The sequence below is a fragment of the Pempheris klunzingeri genome, chromosome 3 (assembly GCF_042242105.1).
Source record: "Pempheris klunzingeri isolate RE-2024b chromosome 3, fPemKlu1.hap1, whole genome shotgun sequence".
Classification (NCBI taxonomy): domain Eukaryota; kingdom Metazoa; phylum Chordata; class Actinopteri; order Acropomatiformes; family Pempheridae; genus Pempheris; species Pempheris klunzingeri.
In genome coordinates, this window is record NC_092014.1 from 10,059,629 (window position 1) to 10,084,700 (window position 25,072).

A 25,072-nucleotide genomic window follows, 5' to 3' on the forward strand; every position below is an offset into this window, starting at 1 on the left:
TTATTTTACTTTGGAGAAAGAGGGAGAGAGATAACTAACAGTAAAGGAAAAATATTTCCTGCCTTAAGTTTTGAATTCTTTGCACCTCTCTTTTTCTGTCCAGGAAAGGAAGAAGCACAGAGGTTCTATTATTATTACAGTATACATACACTCCACTGTTTGCATAAAGTTCATATTTCTGTACTGCTCCATGTTAGTCTGAACAGATATTTTTCAGGAAGACATAACTTTGCAGAACCCGATCCCTGCATCTTTTTAACACCCTGAGAGGGAGCCCATGCAGAATGCTAACTACTTGCCTTGTCTCTACCAATGACCTGTATCAACACAGCTTTTAAATCCCTTTCATTCACTGAGAAGGAGAAAAGAGCTCTGTTCTGCCTACCGTAACCTGATTTGAAAGGCTAGTTTTGATAGCAGAGTTATGGCTGACCTTTCTTACTGTGTTTTTAAAAGTGACTTTGACTCTTAGACTCACCTGGTAGTTTTGCTCTCAGTCTGCACACTGCACATATTTTGTTTCAGTTCTCTCTCAGTCATTTTTGTGTGTGACTGTAAAAATAACTTTATGGCACTTTTACACATGAGCTTTAAATTGGAAAATGCTCTATGAAATGAAATAAAAACCCATATGCTGTATCTACATCTTGGGTAACCTGGTGGGCCATCGGCCATTTAGCTCCCCTTTATCTAAATTAAAAGAAAAAGCAACTTTTATCGAGTAAAACATCTCACCATTTGGATTTGGCCATTTTAATCTTTATTATGTTGGTGATATCTTGACCAGGGGATGTAGTTTTTTAATTTAAAAGTCACTCTTGTTCTGTCTCACTTTGCTGAGACTATGTGTGGCTCACTCTGTGAATTGTTGCTTCTCTCTTTTGAGTTTTGTCAAGTCATAAACTGGCAGATAAGGTTAACAGCTGCATGTTGTGTCAAACACGATCACACAGAGCTGAATCATCTTCAGCTCAAGAGGCAACAAATTAGCTGTGTTATGGAAGCTAACTTTGGTGTTAACTATGTAGAAATACACCTTTATACACCCAGGGGTTAAATTTGGGATTTGGTTTCGGAGCATCACCTTTGGAGATGGATGTGCAGCTTTTGAATGTTGATTTTAAAATGCTTTGTATATTTGAGATTTTATTTGGAAACCATACCTGTTGGTCAGTGTTTTGTATGAATTGTATTCAGCACAGTAGACTTTTCTAACATTCATATTGTTATGAGATGGTGGCATTTCTGAGCTAATGTATTTACCATCTGTAAAGCTCTTTACAAATAGGATCTAGCTGTGAGCCTTTCAGCACACACACACACACACACACACACACACACACAAACAAATTTTCATGCAGTTTCATCACTCAGACACCCACATACAAACAGACAGTAAAATAAGCAGCTGATTCTTCACGTTGATGTTGTAGGTATGAACTTGTCCTTGGCACGTTCATTGAAATAATTCACTAAATTATGTTACTTCTGAAGGTTGAAATAGATCTTCATCTTTAGATTCTATATTCTTCTTCTCAACATAAAAATTGTTTCTGTGGAAAGGTCACTATAGATCATTCATATGTACGGAAGTCAGTAAAGTAAAACTTTTTTTTTGGTTGACTCTTTATAACAGTGAACAATGAACTGAGCAAGTGGTAGGCCACAATGTGTCACCAAGTAACTCCACAAATCTTTCAAAAACTTGAATTAATATATGTACTTGTACCAATAGAAAAATGGACGTGTATATTCATAACAATTATGCAGCAGGTTGATGAGCAGGTTGGCCGAAGCATGGCAGTCGTTGTCATCAATGCATGAATGGTGTGTGAATGTAGTGTACGAGCGCTTTGAGTGGTTGAAAAAACTAGAAAAGTGTTATGTAAGAACAGTCTGTTTCCTAAAGATAAGTGCATTTTAAGATGTTTGGACTGATTGGCTTTTCTGAGGTTTTGTTAAAGGCTTTTCCCAAAGTTGTGGAGCCAATCATCAACCTTCATACAGCTAACAATCCTGCTCCGAGAGCGTGAGGCAGAATTATACTGCAACAGTAGCTCTCACTTTCCATCTGCTTTGCTGTAGCTCACACATACACACACACACACACACCCTCTTTCTTCCTCCCATACACACACATACATGCACACGGTGTTGTTTACATGCAGTATCTCCTTCAAACCCCCAATGAAAGCTGTATGGGAACACAGAAAAGGCTTGTTAGTGCTTCCTTCTCTGAGGTCAATTGTAACGGCTATTTCTTATTGGACAGAGCTAGGCTAGCTGCTTTCCCCTGTTTCCAGTCATTTGCTAAGCTAAGTTAATAGTCCTCTGGTTCCATCATCATATTTCACTGACAAATAGATCAGTGATATCAATGTTTTCATCCAAATCATCCAAATGTCAGACTGTTCATTAAAGCTTTAACATTTTCTCACCTAACTAAGGTTTACAACTTTTAAATCAGAAAAAAACTAAATTAAACACAGAGTTCATCAAAACACAAAGACTTACTTCCCATCGTCAAGTAAGTGCATGCTTGTCTTTTTCAAGAGCAATTACAGGACAAAAACCATCTGTTTGACAGAGATGAAAGGAGACTCTGTTTTGTCAGCTCTTCTACAGTTTGTTGAAAAATAATTATGAAGCCTTAGTTGCTCTCTTTGGGGGCATCTACTCGCTATTTCTGAGTCATTATACTTGAAACAGACTATGTGATTTTCTCTTCAGTTTTTCGGAATCTGACGCATGCTTTAAGGTTTTTTTTTTTCATCTTCTGCAATGCGGCTTGCTAGCTTAGCTTGACCCGATACCGCATAAGGGTTGATGATGTAGTATTCATTGAGTGAGCAGTGATGAAGGTCATCATCTCGGTATACAATATGCTCTTTGTTGCTGCACCACCTGGCATTTCCCACTTGAACATTGTCTCCACCCATGCTCATTCAATTGTCATTGATCTGCACTCAGCTTTTCAATGACTTCACACTGAATGTTTGGCACCATAGTCAGTCAGAAATGCATGTGCACAACTGAATGCACAAAGTTGAAAACACATACACCTTGTGATCACTGTAACACTATACTTGATATACATACTGTATACAAAAAAGTTTTACATTGAACTGTGGTACAGGAAGAATGAGAATATATACATATTTACATGCATACATGCACATACATGCTTAGAAATATGAATAAATATATACAATCTGCAGATGTTGAATTATTAATGGTAATTTACCTTCAGTTCTTATCACTACACTCTATAGCATGTTGAGAGCTCTGTGAGCAGAAGTTCCTGAGGAGGGCTTATCATGCAGGATAGAATTATGGCTACTGCTTGATTTTGGTTTTAAGCCCTTCAAAAACTACTAAATGGTCCCATCTTATGTAGAAGTTTTTTGGGCTGATCCTTTAATGGAATATTTCATCTTTTCTGATTTAAGGAATAGCATCAGGACATCTGTCCAAACGCCATTTCAACACTGGGTTGAATATCTTTGACAAATGCTTATGCTAAATTCTGAAATACAGCAGCCCATATGTTGCTCTGTCTATTAAAAGAGATGAACTTTAAATTGATGGCTAGCTATATTTTTTTATTTTAGGTTTATTTACTTGTCATCTTGTTCCACTTGCTTATTGGCTTTCCAGTGAAAAATCTCTGAGATATTACCGAGAAGAGAAAAGCTTACATTATGATGAATACATGAGGACAATAAATGCCGATTTTGTGCCGATGAGGAGCAGGACAAGACGCATATTGCTTCCTTTTGGCAGCAGGTGGCAGATCTGAATGAGCAATCATTTTACCTTTATCCCCGTTCAATATTAATGAGGGCTGTCAAGATTAGCAAAATGTGATGTGCTGCTTGGCAAAGTTTATATGTTTGATACTCCAAAAAAAGATGGTGTTGAACTCCTTCATTTTATTTCTTAAACATTATTATTTGAGGGAAAAGATGACTATTAAGATAATTAATTAAGATAATTAAGCAGAAAGCTAAGGTATAAATAAATGGGAGATCCTGACAATATATAATATACATATGTAATATACATATGTATAGGTGTTTATATAAGTTATGTATATATGTGATATGTCTGTAATTTGTATAGTTGCATTTGTATTTGTGATGCAAGTTATATTTGCTATTTATTTTGAGTAAGTAATGTATGCATATTTTGTGGCTATGTAAAAATAAAGATATAAAAAGAAGTTACTTTCCAAAAACACATATTTGTGAAGATCTGTTCCACATCGTTAGTATCCTGTATATTAATGAAGCACAAGGGATTTTCTCATTGAGGTGTTTGTGTTCTTTTGCTTCTTAAGCTACTCTTTTTTTTCCATGAAATGTGTAGACATGGCAAACAACAGACATCAAGCACCTAGGTTTGAGAGACAGCTTGGACTGATGTGATTGTGTTAAGAGATAGCATCCTTTCTGGACAGGTTTTTCCACTTTGCTTCTTCTGTGAAACTAGCTTATCCCAGATTGTTTCTGAGAATGGCACCAACATAAAAGTAAATGTAGTGTAAAGACAGTTCTCGTCATGCAAGAATACGTTAGTGTGTGATGGAACTGGAACAAATAGGATGCGTTAAAACTCACAAATCTTGTGCAAGTATGCATCTTACCCTGACGTAGCTCTTATTTTGCTTATTTCAGATGTATTGCAGCAGACAAACTGATTTTTTACATTGCATAAATTTACATGTTTTGAGATTGATCACACTGGTGTGTTCCGGATAAATCAGCTTGTTTTGAGTGAAAACACGATGCTTGCTCAACCTTTTAAGCATAAAAAGTCCCGAGCCATGCCACTGCCACTACAATTTACTTAATTTCAGTACAAATGTTTGCAAAACTAAAATGCAAGACACACAGATTGTTTTGCATACATTTTAGATTCAGACTGAATATATATTTTTCGTTAAAGTCTCTTTCATCAAGAGGAAACCAGGGCAGTTTTTTCTTTGGGAATATACTTCAAGTGGTCCAGACAAACCAGGGAGTGTGTGCTCAGTTTAGTGTCCCCTGGTGATTCTGGCCAGCTCTATGAACAATGCCTGCAGTGTAGTCTTATTGATCGAGTCAGTCTTCCATTTGCAAAATGTGAATTTACTGCTGAGTCACATGATAATGTCATTCATCCCCAATGAAAATCAGGACTCTGTGTCACTTCTAAAGCTGGCATTCCCCATTATTACAGTCCCGTGTCCTAACATCTGTCCTCAGTGAAAACTAGCCAGTGCTATATTTAGCTCACACGTCCAGCTTTTATATAGGTCAAGAATTCCATCTACACTTCCACTGCTACACTTCAAGGCAGTAGTATTCTTGTTGCCGGTGTAGGATCTTGGCAATTGGTTTTCTCTGACCACTCCCACTCCACAGGCAATATACAGTTTTAGGGTGTCCTGAAGGACCCCTAAACCAAATCTCCTGAGGGCCAAATCCAGAGCAAAAAGCAAAATAGTTTTTCCAGGTCCTGCTGTGTATTTTTAGTTTCCTACAGTTGAACCAAAAGCCCTTGTGAGGGGAGAAGCCGTTGGTGGTTTGCTTCATTTCTGTGGCTGTCAGGTGTTTTCCTCTGTGTTGCTTCCCACAGAGAAAAGTGCCTGACGGCCACAAAAATTACTTTGAAGTTTGTTGATGAACTTTCTCCACCCACGGGCTGTTCAATTCAGACCTTTGAAAATTTAGTACAATTGTCCTTCCTGTGGCGTTGCTCTGTAAATCTTTCCTTCATGGTTCACAAGGCAGCAGAAAGATGAAATTTGCTTGGCCACTTTTACTCTTCTAATTGCTTTGTCCATTTGACTGACTTCAACTTCAGTATTATGTGCAGACGTTTACTACCTTTACCACTTCCACTTTGTTTGCAACAAAAACACATTGAGCAAAATGTGTCAGGTTGTATCTACATTTGTATCTAAGACAAAACAAATTAATATTACCTACTTTATCAGGCCACCATATTGTCGTGAAAGCCCATAACTGTTCACTTCACTAAACCAAAACATATAACATCACGAATAGTCACCTTCACTATCTATTTCTGCCATTTAACCATCAAACAAGAATATAATAGCAGTAGTTATTAAAGTGATCGTAAATAGTAATATGCTTGGATGTCTCATCGGTTTCTCATTTGATTTAATACACTCATCGTCATTGTAAGAGTTGTCTTTTTGGACCACAGACTGCAATGCAGCAGTTATAAAGACTATTGATGTTGTTAATTCAAAGTCTTATCTTTTGAAAAGACCCATCCCAAGAATAGAATTGGTTACACATAAGTTAAAAACTAAGCATAATACAGCATTACATCCAGTGAAGACTACTAATTCTTTCAGCATTTGTAGGAAAGGCTCCAACTTAACCATAAAATTTTAATTTGGGGATCTTAGTCTATAAAGATAGAATGTGGTCATTATTCTGTAAATGTAAGATTTGACAGTAAGCAGGAGGTTGTTTTTTTTTTAATAAATCTATTTTTTATATAAAGACTCTCATTTGAGCAGTTGCTGTGTATACTACCTATACAGTGGGGCAAAAAAGTATTAGTAGTCAGCCACCAATTGTGCAAGTTCTCCCACTTAAAGATGAGAGAGGCCTGTAATTTTAATCATAGGTATACCACAACTATGAGAGACAAAATGAGAGAAAAAAAAATCCAGAAAATCACATTGACTGATTTTTAAAGAATTTATTTGCAAATTATGGTGGAAAATAAGTATTTGGTCAATAACAAAAGTTCATCTCAATACTTTGTTATATACCCTTTGTTGGCAATGACAGAGGTCACAATGTTTTCTGTAAGTCTTCACAAGGTTTTCACACACTGTTCCTGGTATTTTGGCCCATTCCTCCATGCAGATCTCCTCTAGAGCAGTGATGTTTTGGGGTTGTCGCTGGGCAACACGGACTTTCAACTCCCTCCAAAGATTTTCTATGGGGTTGAGATCTGGAGACTGGCTCGGCCACTCCAGGACCTTGAAATGCTTCTTACGAAGCCACTCCTTCGTTGCCCGGGCGGTGTGTTTGGGATCATTGTCATGCTGAAAGACCCAGCCACGTTTCATCTTTAATGCCCTTGCTGATGGAAGGAGGTTTTCACCCCAAATCTCACGATACATGGCCCCATTCATTCTTTCCTTTACACGGATCAGTCGTCCTGGTCCCTTTGCAGAAAAACAGCCCCAAAGCATGATGTTTCCACCCCCATGCTTCACAGCAGGTATGGTGTTCTTTGGATGCAACTCAGCATTCTTTCTCCTCCAAACACGACAAGTTGAGTTTTTACCAAAAAGTTCTATTTTGGTTTCATCTGACCATATGACATTCTCCCAATCCTCTTCTGGATCATCCAAGTGCTCTCTAGCAAACTTCAGACGGGCCTGGACATGTACTGGCTTAAGCAGGGGGACACGTCTGGCACTGCAGAGTTTGAGTCCGTGGCGGCGTAGTGTGTTACTTTGGTCCCAGCTCTCTGCAGATCATTCACTAGGTCCCCCCGTGTGGTTCTGGGATTTTTGCTCACCGTTCTTGTGATCATTTTGACCCCACGGGGTGAGATCTTGCGTGGAGCCCCAGATCGAGCGAGATTATCAGTGGTCTTGTATATCTATCATTTTCTAATAATTGCTCCCGCAGTTGATTTCTTCACACCAAGCTGCTTACCTATTGCAGATTCAGTCTTCCCAGCCTGGTGCAGGTCTACAATTTTGTTTCTGGTGTCCTTTGACAGCTCTTTGGTCTTGGCCATAGTGGAGTTTGGAGTGTGACTGTTTGAGGTTGTGGACAGGTGTCTTTTATACTGATAACGAGTTCAAACAGGTGCCATTAATACAGGTAACGAGTGGAGGACAGAGGAGCCTCTTAAAGAAGAAGTTACAGGTCTGTGAGAGCCAGAAATCTTGCTTGTTTGTAGGTGACCAAATACTTATTTTACCGAGGAATTTACCAATTACTTCATTAAAAATCCTACAATGTGATTTCCTGGATTCTTTCCCCCATTCTGTCTCTCATAGTTGAAGTGTACCTATGATGAAAATTACAGGCCTCTCTCATCTTTTTAAGTGGGAGAACTTGCACAATTGGTGGCTGACTAAATACTTTTTTGCCCCACTGTACATACGTATATGGCTCATACATTATGGAATCAGATTTGTTTCAAAAGTTTCAAGCAAAACTTATTAAAAGCCAATCAAAATAAATGGATTTGAGAGAGAAAAAAATGAACTCAAGCAAAAAATTATAACCTTCAAATTAAAAAATGTCTCTTGAAAACAAATAATTTTGTGACCCAGAGGTTGTTCCCCTGTTTGCTTGAATTGACTCCTGGGGATCACTTTAATCTTGAAGCAGTTGCTTGTATGCCCCCCTATGCTTCCTCTTCATGCATGCCTTGCATGGTGAATGAAAGATTCTTTCTCCCGCTTGGTGATTAGAAAAAGTTCAAAAAACTTTATAGATCCCCAGGAGTCAATTCAAGCAAACAGGGGAACAACCTCCAGGTCACAGCTGTGTCGCTCAAAAACTCAACAGCCAATAGGAACGCGCCCTTGAAAGAGCCCGCCCACGCGATAGGTTTGTGTCAAAACTCAAACAAAGAATCTGGCAGCGCAAACGAAAAAGCCAGAAGCGTAACCAAAAGAGAGAGAGGGCGAGAGCAAAACTACATCCTTGAACAAAATAAAAGACAGAGTTATTTGTTTTCAAGAGACATTTTTTATTTTGAAGGTTATAATTTTTTGCTTGAGTTCATTTTTTTCTCTCTCAAATCCATTTATTTTGATTGACTTTTAATAAGTTTTGCTTGAAACTTTTGAAACAAATCTGATTCCATACATACATCAGAAGCCTGTGAGACCAATAGAGTACAGATGAAATATTTGAAGCAAATTACGCTTATGTATGTTCCAGCGTTGGAAAATGTGTTTATAAATTGCAGGAGAGGCTTTCAAAAGAAAATAACTGTTAAATGTAAGGCACTTCCCTGATAACTAATTATTTTTTGAATTGTGCCAAAATCTTTGCAGACATTTTAAGCACATTATTTCTGTCACTTTAACAAAGCCGCCTGATTAAGAGTTGTCATAAAAGAGATCCTGGGCCAATTAGACTTCAAAAAAAAAAAAAAAAAGATGGGCTCGCAGGCAAAGAACAATCTGCAGATTTGTTTCCATGCCAGCTGTAACAGACGGAAAGAGAGGGGTGGATGAAGAGCGGATGTGGGAGGGGTGGGTAGTGAGAAGGGCTTCTTTTTCTTCCATAGTTCTCATCAGAACCTTCAGAGTTAATTCGAGGTCAGTTAGTGTGCGTGCTTAAAAATTGTAGTTTGGGAAGAAAAAAAAAGTTTGTGCCACTGCAGACCAGACATTCTGTCAGGAAGTTGACGTCTCTGCCCTTTCCTTCGCTTGATTTTAGCAGAATCTGTACAATAGACCAGAAAAGTAGTAATGGAGCTAAATCAAATCACTAGAATGAGCTGCTGAAGAGTTCTTTCCTTCCCTCACGGACAATAATATACAAAGATTGTATCTGACCGCAAATCAAAACAAAATCACAATATATGTCTCAAAGGTATAAACCAATCATCTTAAAGCAATTCCAAAAAAGGCTCTTCTGTCTGTTTAAATTGAGAGTTTCATTAGTTAATTTCACTGAGGCAGTGCAATCTAAAGAGTAGAGTGCTGCTGTAACCCCTAAGGTTTGCCTACGGAGGACTATCACTGTACAAGATGCATGTTAATCTCCATCTCCTCGATTATGTTTGGGCCACTGTCAGTACATGCTGTTTGTTCAAAGTCAGGGTGACTTTCTTTTACCACGCTTTAGTCCTCCTGAGTTGCACTGAGAAATAGAGGGAGAGAGAGAGAGAGATGAGGAATAGGGGGAAACAGAAAGATGAGCAGAGGAGTAAACACTGAGACAGGTGTCTGGCAAGGGACAATGATTAGATTTATAAACCAACCAATGTTATTTTCTCTGCTTGGGGACTGCTGTGAGACATTAAGCGCTAACTGAAGCTCCCAGTGTCCCACTGCAGAGACAGCTTTCCCTCCATCTCTCTCCTTAGAATCCCAGTCCTCCTCTTCTACGGTCCCTTCTATTCCTCCCTACCTCTTCCCGGCATCTCTTCTTCCCTTTCCTCTTTTCCCTTGGGTGTGATTATATCTTCTCCCTCATGTGCGACCAAGATGGATTGGCCTTGAGAGCTTCCTTTCTGCTTCCATCCCCATCTTTGCCTTTTTCCTCCTCAGTCAGGGGTGTGTCATTTTTCCCCGCTGTCTCCCTGGACCATTAGCTGGCACATAACATCCAATATTTTTCTGGAGTGGAACTGAGCGCATTAGGGATGGGCCTGTTGAGGTGATCATCTTGCTTGTGCGATGGCCAGGGACCATTTTTCTTCATTTGCAAGCATCTGTCTTGCTGCCAATACTATAGATTTTCTATCAGCTCCTTAATCATGCCTCCATGATTGGGAAAGTGATTGGTCGGGCTCCCTGATATGAAAACTCTAGTATCAATTTTGTGTCTGTCAGAGCACATAGGCTGGGTTATTAGAAGGCCATTTGAACAGTTCCACGAAATGTCCCTTCCTTCCCCCGACCAACAGCAGGCTCAGCTTTATTCTGCATGCATACTCTTCTGTAAAATCTGTCAGAAAAAGAAATTGCCGCAGTGCAAGCGCCTATGTCCTGATTCCACTTTTTAGTCAAACAGCTTTATATTTTCATAACCTGTTCAAAGCTGCAAATAAGCCTGGAGAGTTTGGGGGCCAAACATGGAGATGAATATTTTTCAGGCCCATGGAGGGGTTTTAGTCAAAGGAAAAGATCATTTAACAGAACAGACTTTTTATTGGAGAGATTAACTGAAGAGGCTAATGCTCTATAACTCTCTTCCTGTCTTCTTCTAGGTCGTCTGATGGTGTGTGCTCAGCAGGTACAGTGGTGGTGAGTCGTCTGAAGATGGGGGAGATGGAGGAGGTTGACGTAGACCACATCACCACCGATGTACCATTACAGAAGGTAAAGTTAGAGGCGAAGGAGGAGTCTGCATCCTCTGGATGCTTAGCGCTAATGCTAGGATGAGACTGGCACTGCTCAAGTCCTCCAATGAGATTAAATAAACTTCAGTAAACCCTAATGGGGATTTAGAGGATGTGTGTGCGTGTAATGTCTGTGTGTGTGAGTGTGTTTGTGTTGTCTCTCTGTCATATATAGAGAAGATTAAAGAGACAATGTCCAAATTAGCATTTTGACATGCATACACTTGACTCTGTTTGTGTGGGATTGTGTTGCCAGTCGTTCCGTCATCTGACCAAGTGGAGGATATTTCCTGAATGTGGCTTTCTTGCCACCACCACCCCCTTCTCCGCTCTAATCTCATACAACACATAGCTTAACTCGGCTCTCAAGTGACTCACGTAATCAGGGGAGAGGAAAAGGAAGAAAGAGTATTCTCCTTCAGAGTTTGACAGTAAATGGAAGATTGTGTCATGCAAATGGGGTGCCACCTCACCAGAAATGAAGTTGTATGTACTCTGATTTCACTTAATTTTCTGTACATTCCTGATGGAGCCAGATTTGTTGAACATTTGTCAAGTGAATGTGTGCTGTTGAGGCAGAGTCTGATATTTAAAAGTAAAGAAGGAGCTTTAATGATGTTTCTGATCTGTAAAGGGAAACGTTCAGATTTTCTTTTACTGCAGCTCTGCAAGGCAGCATGGAGACTCGTATCCCTAGCCTGTTTTTGATTTGCTGTAATTTTTGTATTTGTGTATGTGTGTGTGTGTGTGTGTGTGTGTGTGTGTATGAATCACTGTCTTATATAATTGACCAAGGGCTTCTACATGGCTGACTGGCTTTCACTTCTGTCCACCCCTGTTGCTGGTGCAGGGAGGTTCCCTGCTAGGCTCCAGAGTGTCACTGACAATCTGCCCATGTCGCCTTGATGAATGTGTTGCCCTGTGTGTGTGTGTGTGTGTGTGGGTACGTGTGCGTGTGTGTGTGTGCGCGTGTTGTCACAGCACATTTCCCCTTGTGTGCGTTGTTTCTGTTGTAGAAGATGAGGGGAGGAAAGAGGGAAGGGATATGACAAACATTAGGGAGGGCTCACTTGAGACTCAAGACTCACTTGTGGGGAAGTTCTTCTTCAATTTACCTTAGTGGCGTACTTGTCTTTCTGCTTGAATGCACTGTGTGTGTGTTTTGTGTGTCTGTGGGAGGGTCTGAGGTGCTTGTTTGATCATTCCCTGTCATTGCTTGGATGGCGGCTGCTCATGAATATCCCACTGACCCCACAAAAACAGTCAGCTGAAACAAGAAAGAGACTACAGTCACCTTTGATCTGATCTCTTTACATATTTTAGTCATCAAAGAGCCATCAAACACATGCTGTCCTCTCCCTGAAATTACAATAGGACTCCTTTCACAGCTGTGGCCCTTGGCTTAGTGTTAATACTTTTCATTATCAGAGACCTTACTTGTACGTTTAATGAAATTTTCAGATGCCAGTTCCTTTGCTCAACTGGCACATTTTATTTCGGAGTTTGTGTGTGTGAGCGTGGGTGTTGGTTGGGTGTCTGTTTTACTCAGGATCAGTTTCTAAGCCAGGAGAGGTGATAGATTGTTCCTAGCAGTCATTAAAGTCCTTTTCTGGGGACAGGTTTGGCTGTCTAGCTGTGTTAAGTGGTTCATCAGACAGGGCAGAGCTGACGTACAGCAAGCAAAAAAAGATTGTTAGTTGTCAGCATTGCTTTGATGAGGAATCCCAGACTTAATGCATTAAGAGGCATTGAAGGTTTTTAGTATTAAAGGCCCAGCAGAGGGCACGTCATCGTGGCATAGACATATTTAGGTTTTATTAATATTTGTTAAATCAACCTGACAGTTTTTATACTGAACACCAACAATATTCCACATTTAAAATAGACAACATCAAAAGCAAAACAATTTGTGCTAATATTTTTTTTGGCTGCCAAAAGTGTAAAGAATGGATTGATCTGCTCTCATGTGAACTGCAATCATTAGCATGTAATAGTTTTCTACCTTACAGTAGTAACCGAGCATCACTGTATCATACAAGTTTGTATGTGGGGTTACAGGTTAAGTTAAAAAAAAAGCCCCATTCACAGCATATCTAATGTGTAGTATTTCTCTGTTGTGTGGAAGCTCATTCTGGGTACAGTCAGACATTAAGTTAATGTTAGCAGTGTAACCAGAAATGCTTCAACTGTTTACTAGATGTTTTAATACAAATATGTAAGCTAAGCAGCCTAATTTTTCCTCATCTTACCTGACCAGCTCTACGCTAAATTACTAGAACAATACTGTTTCTATATTACTATGTCTTCCACATGAATCATGTACTACATTAATCAGCTTTTTAGGACACTGACTTTTCGCAGCTTTAGCGTTAGTATTTACAGTAACTTTTACAGTATTGTTTGTGTATCCAGCTCCTGGATGTTTAAGAGCCTTTTTGTGTGATTCACCTTTAAAACAAGTCAACTGGAGACATTAAAAAATCAACTGGGAACAATGTTTTCAAACTCACGGAGCCAATGTTAGCCTAACTGACTGGCCGATAAAATCTGCTGGGACAGTTGTTATTTCAACCGACGACTCTGTGACTCTGTGTCACTTTGAACGTGGACTCTCTACTGTATGTCACTGCACAGTAATTTGACATTCTCAGAGCAGGAAACTACAGTATGGTGAGCTGATGAAGACTGAAACAGCAGTGGAGTTAATAGATAACAGCCCCAGTCAGCCGGTGTTTTCCCTCAGCCGTCTCCTGCTGTGACATCACTGATTGCAGCGAAGGCAGAGGGCCAACGTGCTCCAACATTTTCACTAAAAAGACAGCAGTGCAACAGCGGCTGTTTGCTTGGTGTGATTTCATATAGGTTTAGACTTTGCAGCATTTATGAGCAGTTTGTCACCACACTGTTTCATTGAAATTAAATGACATTATTGTGGTAAATCACTTGAATGCAAACAAAGAAAAAATGTATTCATACTAAACCATTCATACATTATATCTGTTGTTATTTTCACTAGTCACTTATAATGTACTAGTGTGAGCATGTTTTATGTTTCATGGTTTCAAATTTGTCAACATCTGAATTTTGTAGCTGTCCATCCAGCTGGGATGAAACAAGCTGAATCACTTAAGGGTGCTGCTGACTGCACGCTCGGCACTAATGTTATATTTCTTCCGACTGACAGAGCTAACTTTGGATTTTCATACCTAAACTACCACTAAACTGTGAAATGAAATATTAATCACAGGCTACCCTTGCTTATGGGTGTGGTCACCTCCAGTGTAACCCATAAGTAATGGCCAGGATCATCTGTGTTATGTCAAAATGAAAATTTGAATGTGAAGTAATTTTTCTCTCCTTGTTTCTCTCCTCCTTTTCTTTTCCTTTCCAGTGTCCCATGGTTTGTGAGTCTGCGTCCCATGCCTCCATCGACAGAGAAAACAACCCACAGACAGGGCCGGGTATGATTCACACCCTGAACACTTGTCTTTTCACCAATCGTTGCTGAATAACATGGCAGTCAAAAAAAAAAGAAATTTGTTCTCTAATTTCCCTTTCTTCCTATTTGCTCTGTGCTTGTTAACTTCCTGTCACATCTTCCTTTATCCAAAAGCCCTTAGTGTTTTTATCTAACTGCCCTTCAACTGCTCTTGTGTATCATTTCCATTAACAAGATGTATGCCATCTCTGGGGTAAAGTATTTGATTAAAGAAGTATATTTCCAGCTTTTATTAAATAGTAATTTTAGTTAGTTAGTTAGTTAGTAGAGTTTGTAGGCAGTGGAAAAGAATAGTGGGAGGTATCCAACAATGAGGGAAACCCTCTCAGTTCTTTGTGGACTAACTGAAAATGAGCAAAAGATGCAACGCTAACTGTGTGACACTAATTCAGTGGCGATAGACAAAGCTAGCACTCTCACTAGCAGAGAAAGAGAGAATTATAGAGGGAAAGAAGACACGTAGACAGACAAGGGATTGACTTGAAAAGGCCAAGACTCCTGCTGTGCTGAGACTTCACAGCCCTTGTTCAAGGAAGACTTGGTGAAACTAGTTTCCTCTTTGCATCTCGACATTCATTTGTTCCACACATCCAATTTCTCTTTTATCCAGATTCCCTCTACCTTCCTAAGCTCCCCAGCAGGCTCACGCCTGTTGTCATGGTGTCATTGTCGCTTACTGTTTCTACTGTGATTAGCCAGTGAACTGCAGCCACGTTTGCAGGTGCACATCTGCAGCCCGTCAAAACAATACCCTCCCTGCAGACCTCGCCAGATTGAGTAATGCAATTTAGTCTTCCACTTTTATTACCTTTCAAAATGAGCATGCAGAGAGCGGGGAGATAGGGAGGCCCACGCTCAGCACGTCTCGGGAAGTCATTTTCTTAAGAGGTGTTGGGAAGGGAAACGGAGGCATCTGATTGGTGGCCAGATTAGCGTGGTGGCAGGGGGGAGTTCAGGGGTTAATCTGCTTCTCTCACGGAGGTGGAAGTCAGCAACTGTTGCTCTTCCGATTAAAGCTGTGCCTTCTCCTCCTTCTCTCTATGTGGCCCTTGCTTTTGTAATACATTTCACTTTCTCTAATCCCCATGCCAACAGTTGCTGAATATCCCAATTCATTTTGTTGTAATTAGGAATCCTTTCTGGGGTCATTCCAGGCCCAGGCTTAACCATAATCATAATTAATTTCGACATCATCTTCAGCATCATAGAGAAAAAATAATAAACCTCTCTACAGCATATTTGGCTTAAATGTATTGTCCTTCTGACAAACTTGGTTGACTATTATTTGTCTTATTTTATATATGAACAATGTTGAAAAACAAATTGAGCTAAAATCAACTGTTTTAATAAATATCTGCAATTTCTTTTCCTGCTGAACCTTTTTATTTGTTAGTAAATACAGACGTGTTAAACAGTCATAGAACCACCTTTTGTGCAAAGACTCAGAACTATTTTTAGATGTTTTTAGAGGAATATTTTAAGAAATACCTCTTAGATATGTCCTGCCAAATGGGGCCTATATTTCTAAGGTGCTTGTCACAGTCACTGAATATAGCTATTGGTTTGTCCATTTTGAGCTTGCCAAGTGTATAGTTTTTACCCTTAAAAGAAAAAGTTTGGCATTATGCTGTGTTTCTCTGCGTTTTCAGCTGCAGCTTAATACACGTTTGCTCTGCTACCAAGTATTTAAGGCACTAAAACAGCTTGTGTGGAACTGACTCACAATGAACTACAGTGCCCATGTTCATATTAATGAAGACGCACGTCAGCCACCAACAATGTTTATTTGTAGGATCAATTCATTGTTTGTCTTAGACTTTTCAGGGGATTTAGTGGAAAAAAATACATATTTGAATATACAAACACATATTTTTCAGGAATGTTAGCTGATGCTAATGAAATTGATTTGTACATAGTAAACCAATGGAAGACACATTTGTGGCACTTTTTTTGTTTTACTTTTCACTTGAATTAAAACAGTTGTTAAAGCCAATCAGCCAAAGCACTTCATGATATTGCATATTATATTATTATCCTCTTACTACATAAAAACTCCCACTTTAGTGGCCTTCTTGAACCTATCTGCATTGAAGAGCATCATTGAACTCAAACACTTGAGGACAAATGACGTAGCTCCACCAGGATTAATGACTTGGGCACTTAGACAGATGACTTTGAAAAAGGACAGATGAGGGTAATGTACAGTGTGGAGGGTTTGTTAGTGGGAGCATCCTCCATACTGTCAAAAGGAGCAGAAGGATGACTTCCACTTTTGAATTCAAACAAAAACATTTTACTGGTGCCATGCATGTTTGACTGCCAAGAGCGAGATTGTCAACATTTCACCCCAAGTGCTTCAGCTCCGACTTATTGAGTGACTTCCTTTATGACTGCAGCTCTGAAAACGAAAAGGGGTAGTAAACACTGCTCAAGGCACACAGCTTTCTTGCCCTCTGCTGCCAGCATGCAGATAAGAGCATTAGAGCTGTTTTTCGTTTCCAGCCTTACTTGGTGCTATTAGCCACTCTGCAAAAATGAAGAAGATGGGGCTGAATTTGAAAAGGTTTTAATGGGAGAGCTGGGTGCAAGGTTAGCAAGCAAAGTTTCAGGATGATACAACTGCCTCTCCCCCACTGTTGTACAATAAACAACCAATTAAAATGGAAATGGAGGAAATAATAAGGCAAAGATTAACAGGACAAGGTCTTTATATTTCAGTTGGTATTCTAGTCTGCTGCACGGCCTCTGAAATAAAGAGAGAAAGAAGGCCTTGGAAGATGAGAAACACCTTATCTATGGCAGACACAGTTATTGATTATAGAATTTAATTTGAGCTTCATACCTCATGTGACTTTTGAACAGTTTCTGCCTCTACCTTCCCTGAGGTGTAAGATCTTCTGCTTCCCCTTTGTAGAATTTAAAAAGTTAGAATTATCTTTAATGATGTGATGTATTTTCTGCTGTGTCAGATGGTTCAATACACCTTTCTTCCCTCCGTTTGTTTCCCTCTCGCAGTCTTCAAGAATCCTGTATGCAAGGTGTACAGATTTCAAACAGTGGACAGCAAGTGGATGCTTGTGCGGGAACAAATGGAGGAGTGCACGTTGTCCTTCAGCATCCCCAAACAGCTGCTCTTGCTCTACATTCAGGAGGACATGAGCAGGTAAGTCACTTTGAAATCACACCGTTGATCCTGCGGATGTCACTGCCAGCTTTCTCATTGCATCAGATAGTCTCATATTCTGTTTGTGCAGAACCTGCCAATAACAAACAATCCAAAGTTCAAAGTAAAACTCCAAACGGTTGTGTTACCTCATTATGCGTACAGTAGGTGTGTCTGGTTTCTAGACTGTCCCGACCCACTTCACAGATGTAAATGATTATTTAAAAGTTCCGCCTATATTTGGAGAGGAGTGAATTATTCAGTTCTGCTTAACACTTCAAAAGAGGCTCCCATGGCCGTGTATCCAGAAAACGACAAACATTGTCTCTTTCAAACCCACACTCATGCACACCTTCTCCCTGTCCTCTCATGGAAAGTATTCTAATAAGGCTCCTGGAACATCCTGCCAGTAATGCTGAATCAGACAAAAACTTATCATCCTTCCAAGACTTCAGGCCTGGTTCATTTGGTTAGTTGTAGAAACAGCAAGTGCAGGTCAATGCAACACAAGTGCAGGTTTATACTACAGGTCGCTGCGTCCTGGGGGCAGCAAACACAGTTTGAGCAGATATTTTGTCAGAAATACAACAGAGGAGCAACTGGTGGATCTGCTCACAGTGCAGCCAAACAAACTCATGTTTTAATTATGAATATGGGAATGGGAAGTGGACGGGGCCACCATAAGATCCACCACTGGTTTGTGGACAGCCACTTTGAAGACTCAACTTGAGCATTTTCAATATTGCAGTCTTGGTTTAACAGTTGTCGCCATTGAGATTTTGGAGCCTGAAGTGACCCGTGAGTTTTACCCCCTGCTTTTGATTGGTTAGGCTTAAGCATGACCTGTTTCTGATTGGTTAGTCACAAGGTAGTCTGGCCCTAAAGCATAGCCTGCTTTATCATCTATTTTCCTATAAATGGGACCATAATTGTCTCATTGAACATCATGCTGAAGATGACTTGAAAATAGCGACTGAGACCAAAAACTCATTTGGAAAGTGTTCATTGAGGTAATAAATCTAGTTAAGTATGCTCATTTTCTTATAAGACCAGACATCTTTTTGGACCATCCACTGCCGGCCATTGGAAAGAATGCAGGTTTAAGGCACTTTCACACCAGCTCCACTTTTCAGACCCAAAAGCTGCGTCCACTTCTTTTATACAGTCTATGATTTTAATAAGTCAGTCAATAATTGGGTCTTCTCCACTATGCCTTGAGCAACTATGGCCTGACTTTGTGCTGCACACAGTGCGAACGGTTTTCCCCACAACGGTAGGACACAGTAAAGTTGATTATCTTCTTCCATTACTCCCTCCTTTATTTAAAACTGATCCACTGTCAATAAAAGCCAAAAAATGATTGTTCTCCTGTTTTGGATTAAAGCTTTGAGAAAAAAAATCTGTTATGAATATTAATGTATCTGTTATGAAATGTTTTGAACACATAAAAAACTGCACCACAACATTATGGAAATTTAGAACATAGCTGGTCCAGTGCAGTTAATACTGCTGGGGAATGAGGACAGGTTCAGGCAAGGTCAGAAGGGGGTGATGTTTCACCAGTGTCTGCGTGTGCACCTGTAATTAGATCAAAGCCTCCCTTCCCTTAGGCTCAACCAATGTTTGCCAAGGCAGATCATTACACAACTGGCTTGTTGTCACTGGCAACCCTTTCCCATACATAAAATCGAGGCACATACATACACACACATATCTATAGAGGATCTCTTGATGCTCAAAAGGATGCACAATAAGATACAATAAGAGATTTTGAAGAACTTGGTAGTGAGAGTTTGATTTGTAATCACTGAGTGCACCTGTAAGTATCACACAAGGTTCAAGGACACACTTGCATGGAAAAATAAGCACTCAACTGCTCTCATACCCTCCACCACGCACATACACATGTAAACAAGCACACTGCCGCTATTGACTGATTGACTAGACAAGCTTTGTTATCAGTTTACCTATCAGGCGGATGTACTGGAATCCGTTCACATTCTAAGATCATGGTTACTGCATGTCGTCTGTCGGTATCTCTAACCCTACTTTCTGTTTAAATGTAGGATGATCTGCTGTGCCAACTGATAATTTAAATCACAACTAAATTTAGAAGACAATTATAGAATATTTGTTAAATGTCTTATCAGTATAATACAGCTCATGAGCTCACAGCAGGCTCCAAACCATGACTACCATATACAATGTTTGTTTATTAACAGGCATGTGTAGCGTATCTCCAGCTTGGTCGTTTAAGCACCTCTCCTATAATCCTCTTTAAATGTTGTCTTTCTTCACAGTGCCTCTCCATTTAGCCAGTTCTGTCAGCCAGCCTCGTGCTGGTGCTAGCGCGATGTTTTTAATGATTCAGTTACTGCCACAAAGTTGTGAGTGCAGCGGCGGATGGTGGGTGGCTTAGTTTGCTTTACCACTCTGTGATAATCTTGGAGGCTTCTTCTTTCTGTTTGTTCGCTTTGATGTCTGCAGTCATGTTCTAATCTAACTCTGCGAACACAGAGGTGGCTGATTTTTCTTCATTCCCCCTGTGAAGATGCTGTGACTCCTGCATGCATGAGCTGTGAAGTGTCAGTATGTGGGTGTCGATTAAACCCCATTCATTAAGAGCTGTCTAGTTTCTCATTAATGGGGAAAAAAGCGTGCCCCCTTTCCTTCTCTTTTAATAAACAAGTACTGTGATTGTGTATCAAAATCATATAGGTGATATTTTGACACCTGGCTTCACTGTTTCCGGTTGTCCTGTACATTATTAACGACTGAGCTGTTTTTTTCAGAACGAGCTGCATGTGTTGTGGAAGAGGGCTTTGCTTCTCAGTCCTCTCACGCAGGTTTTATTGACCCCATACACAAAGCCCTCTGTGATTAAACTGAACAGACACCCTAACGCACCATGAAATAAAGGTGCCCCCATGACAGGTCTTTGCTCTCTGTGAAATGTATTCTGTTATCCCAGTCATCTGTCCAAGTCAGTTTTTAACACATTCTTCTGGACATTCTTTCATTTTCTGCATCATGTCTTAGTCACAATAAATGACTAGACAGTGTCAGCTACTACATGTATTTATATCCTACTCATTAATGTATAGATTTTTTTTTTATTCTTAGTATTGATGTCCCTCCCCCTCTTGTTTTCTGTCCCTCCATTCTTATCATCTTTATTTTTTATTTCTTTTGTTTTGTATTTTTACCTGCGTATTTATTTCTACTAAAGTGGAAAAAGCAGAATGCAACTAGTGATTTTTTGGAAAATATAAGCAGCTACATAGTCTTACTTCGTTCATTTTTTGAAAGATCAGTTTTGTCGCCTGAAGAATATGTAACAAAAGAAACTTATATCCAAACTGTTTTCTCATTTATTTATTTTTTTGTCATTGTAAAAGACCTGACTGACGTTGTGACCCCTTTTTACATGAATATAGTTAAACACCCTACACTTACTCTTATCACGCCTTTCTTTAATCACACCTTTACTCTCTCCAGACAATAGCACTCTGATTAAGGAGGTGATACTCTATCTCTCTATCCACCAACCCACTGCCTTATCACCCTCATTTAGCAAGCAGATATGTTTCTCTATCATTTTATCCATTATCTATTATTTACACCGGGAACATCCATCCTGACCTCCACTCCAGACACGAAATAACAGATCTCTCAGGAGACAATGGTTTAGTTTGACACTGTGATTCACAGATAGGTATGGTCAGAGGACATAGATTATTGTGAATGGTCGCAATCTCTTCAAGAGCATTGCAACGATCTAGTGCCATATAACATTTGTGATATAAACCATAAAATTAGAAAACATTGCCCCTTGATTGGTTAAAATGGTCCACTTATGGCATTAGGGGCCACTTTGACCAAAGTAGGTGTTCTGGAAACAATATATGTGAAACTAGGGGGAAATGTGAGGTGGCCCTACTCAGACCTCACTAGCTGGGAAATCTACCTCAGTGCTGTCGTGTTGACACCACAGGTGTACCGCTATTGTTATTTTATTCAGCCCCAGGCTTCTTTTAGCAAGCATCAATAAAAGCAGTGCAGAGCGGTTATTATTTTTTTATGTTAGTCATTTGTTTTTCTGTTTTTAACAACAGCAACATTTTTTCTTTGTTTTCATTTCTAAAGTAGGAGTTTTGGATCACTCTAATTTACAAAGATGCTAATCTTATCTCTGGGACTATTGCACACAACATCTTTTGAATAAATATATATATTCATCATTGGACTCTTTTTAAATCCCTTTATAATTAAGAATGGTTTCAAGAACTATTTATATGCTAAAAGAAAAAAAAATAATGCTTGCTCTGAATAACCTAAAATCAAATTTGTGCTTGTGTTATTGTCCATTGTACTATATGCTCACTTTCCTCATGGTAATCTAAAATGTACTTACTTTGTGAGGAAGCCTCATGCATATCTTCCTGTGCCATGAGCATAAAAATACAAGCCAAACAACTTTAATAATCCCACTAGAGGCAAATAAATGAATACAAGAGAGCTAAACATGAAATAGAAGCTATGAATAGTACTGATAAATAAATTCAAAATAATCAAATAAATAAATTCTGATAAAAAAAAAAGATCAGGTAAAACATTCACAAACAATGACAACTGTGAAAAAAAATGCGGAATTGCAGAGGAAACAAATGATTTCAAACAACAGTTACTTAACAGGTAAAACACACAATGCCCTGATGCCAACAGAGAAAATTCACTTAGCAAGAACATGTCCAGAAGAAACACTCGTTATTTTCTTGGGGATTTGTTAGTTGCAAAAATAATTTAGATCTATTTAACTTACTTGCAACCACCTGCAGAGCGTGTTGGTAGAGTTGCCCAGCATGTGGCGCCTCTCTGCCTTGAGGTTGTTTCCACATGCAGGTTTGTTTGGAACCAGAAAGAGTCCAGAGATGAAGAAAATGTCTCATATATGATCTATCATTTGTTTTACATCCAGTTAAGTTCTTAGCCACACTAGAAAATCACATCTTCTTAAGTCATTTACAAATGTTTGCTGTATGTACAGGTGAGCTGATGACATCCTGTGCCGGGATGGGAATTTTACTATAGCCTGACTGATGTTGTATTTTTGAAGTTGATACTGATATTTAATAGTTTCAATTCTGCTTCTGTTTGAATTGTCAACAACAACAACAGTAGTAGCTGCAGCATCAACAGCAAGTAACAGCATAGCTAGCTTTCAGGTGAGCAGTGTGGCAGCAGCCACACAGCAAAAGAGTGAGCAGAGCACAGACAGCTACACCACCATGATTACAAGGGTTCATCTGATATATGGTAAAGACCGAAGACTATGCCATGTGAACATGCCTTTCCAAAAACAATGTCCTTTTCTAACAGAAAAATAGTCCCTATGAAAACTGTTGGCAGCATGGTTAGACACCTGAGATGAGAACATGTGTTTGTTTGTTTGTTTCGTTTGTGTTTTTTTTTTTAATATAATTTGACTGAACCAAATTATGTTAAAAAAAATATTCTGGGTTTAATCATGCATGTGACCTTGACTCACTCTGTCTCTTTCTCTCTGGCACCATTTCGATCGTGCTCTGCTGTGTATTGAAATACTTCAAAGTAATCTATAAATAACTAACTTACCTGGAGGAAACCAGGAAATAGTCTGGAGAGGGTTTCAGTGCCTAATGCTTTGTTGTAGTAGTTGAACTACAAAGAAATAACTGCTACATTATGCATTCAAGCAATTATGCCTGGTCTTAACAATAAGTCGAACCAGCGAGCATTTTTACATGCAGCCTTTCATTTTAAGACATACAGTATACAAAATGTATGAGGCATAATCACTGAAAATTGAGCTCATTATCATGAAAGCAATGCATATGACCATGTATTTGTTATCCTGAATATTATATTGAACCTACTTCAACCTCTAATTTCTATAATCTTCCTGCAATTTATTCTTCAGTGGCCACTGGATGGCTGAATTTTGAATGATCTACTGTATGTCCATCTGATGTCGCCTTTTAGATGCAAAGAGTGAGCCAGTGAAAGAGGTTATACTTCGTAGAAGAAAATCAGCCTCCATCCACACATGCACACACTCATGCACAGCCTCTGTTATATGTAGGAGTATGGTTTTGGCCTGCAGGCACAGCTAGATGAAGGCAACTGGCAACTGATTGCCCCAGTGACACCAGTAAAGACTGGATGGGTTTATTTCATAAGTAATGGTGAAAGAATGGTAGGAGCAGGGGATGAATTTGTTGGGAAGAATGGATAGCAGGGCACCAGCTAGTACAGCAGCCTGAGGTTCATAAATGTGTACATCTGGTTCAGCACAGGGTGCTTCAAGACATTGCTGTGTGTGCCTGATTCAGTGTGCAACAGCTTATATCCATGTTTTGCCAGCATTGTTTGGCTAATTGTTTTTATACCTTAACTAGAAAATTTAGTAAAAGGAAATTGGGAAGCATGACCCAACTCTAGATGTAGCATTACAATAATAATAGTTTTCTCTCTCTCTTGGATTTTGTCATGTTTGATGTATTTGATTGCAATGCAGAAGATAAGCTGAAACAGCAAGCCAAGATGTGTGGACTTCATTGATGATCTGTTTAGTATTCATTTAGAGCATAAAGGTCACAGATGTGTGTTTATCTGTAGGGTGCAGGACCTGAGGGAGCTGGGGGAGCTTTCTCCTCACTGGGACAACTTAAGAAAAGAGGTGATGACGCGATATGGAGGAATCATCAGCTCCTACCAGGAGACTTTGGCTGAACTGGACAAGATTACTGGTATGACTGCACCTGCTGCTAAATTTTACATTCATACCTGTGTCCACACATGCATTCATCCCACATGAGTACAAAGATGTAATCATACAAAAGTACTTAATAATTCCAAGATGTTTGGCATGTCTTTTGTTTCACAACTTACTAAATGTCTTTATTCAGATATGACGGTCCAGATTTTCTGGTCCGACAATGAAAATTCTCTTTTTTTCTGTTCTTATCATGGTTTGTCCTTGGATAAACTAAAAAATGTTTAGTATTCTGTCCAATGAATTGAAAGTCAACATTGTGCGTATTGCGACAAAGTTTGTAGATGGCACGGTATATCTCAATCAACCAGTGACATCGAGATTTCTTTATTTGTAAAATATCACTGCTGGTGGTGGTGAAAATAGTCTCTCACTTTAATGTGTGGTCCCTAAATATAGAGACATTATGGAAGTAATTAAAGGAGTGAGGAATATAATGTCTGTAATCTTCCCCAGCGTGTCCTCATGTTGATTATGACCATAGCCTGATCATAACTTAAAAGCTTCGGTTAGGTGAAGTCCA

General features: G+C 39.4%; 1 protein-coding gene across 1 annotated transcript in view; it reads left to right on the forward strand.

Moving 5' to 3' along the window:
- inpp4b (inositol polyphosphate-4-phosphatase type II B) overlaps nt 1-25,072 on the forward strand; it is a 97,564-nt gene that overhangs the window by 31,852 nt on the left and 40,640 nt on the right. Inside the window, exons 3-6 of the mRNA XM_070855907.1 lie at nt 10,942-11,053; nt 14,465-14,534; nt 17,588-17,735; nt 24,393-24,523. Of these exons, the coding sequence (XP_070712008.1) occupies nt 10,994-11,053; nt 14,465-14,534; nt 17,588-17,735; nt 24,393-24,523 (409 nt within the window). The 5' untranslated portion in view covers nt 10,942-10,993. The remainder of the gene's footprint in view (nt 1-10,941; nt 11,054-14,464; nt 14,535-17,587; nt 17,736-24,392; nt 24,524-25,072) is intronic.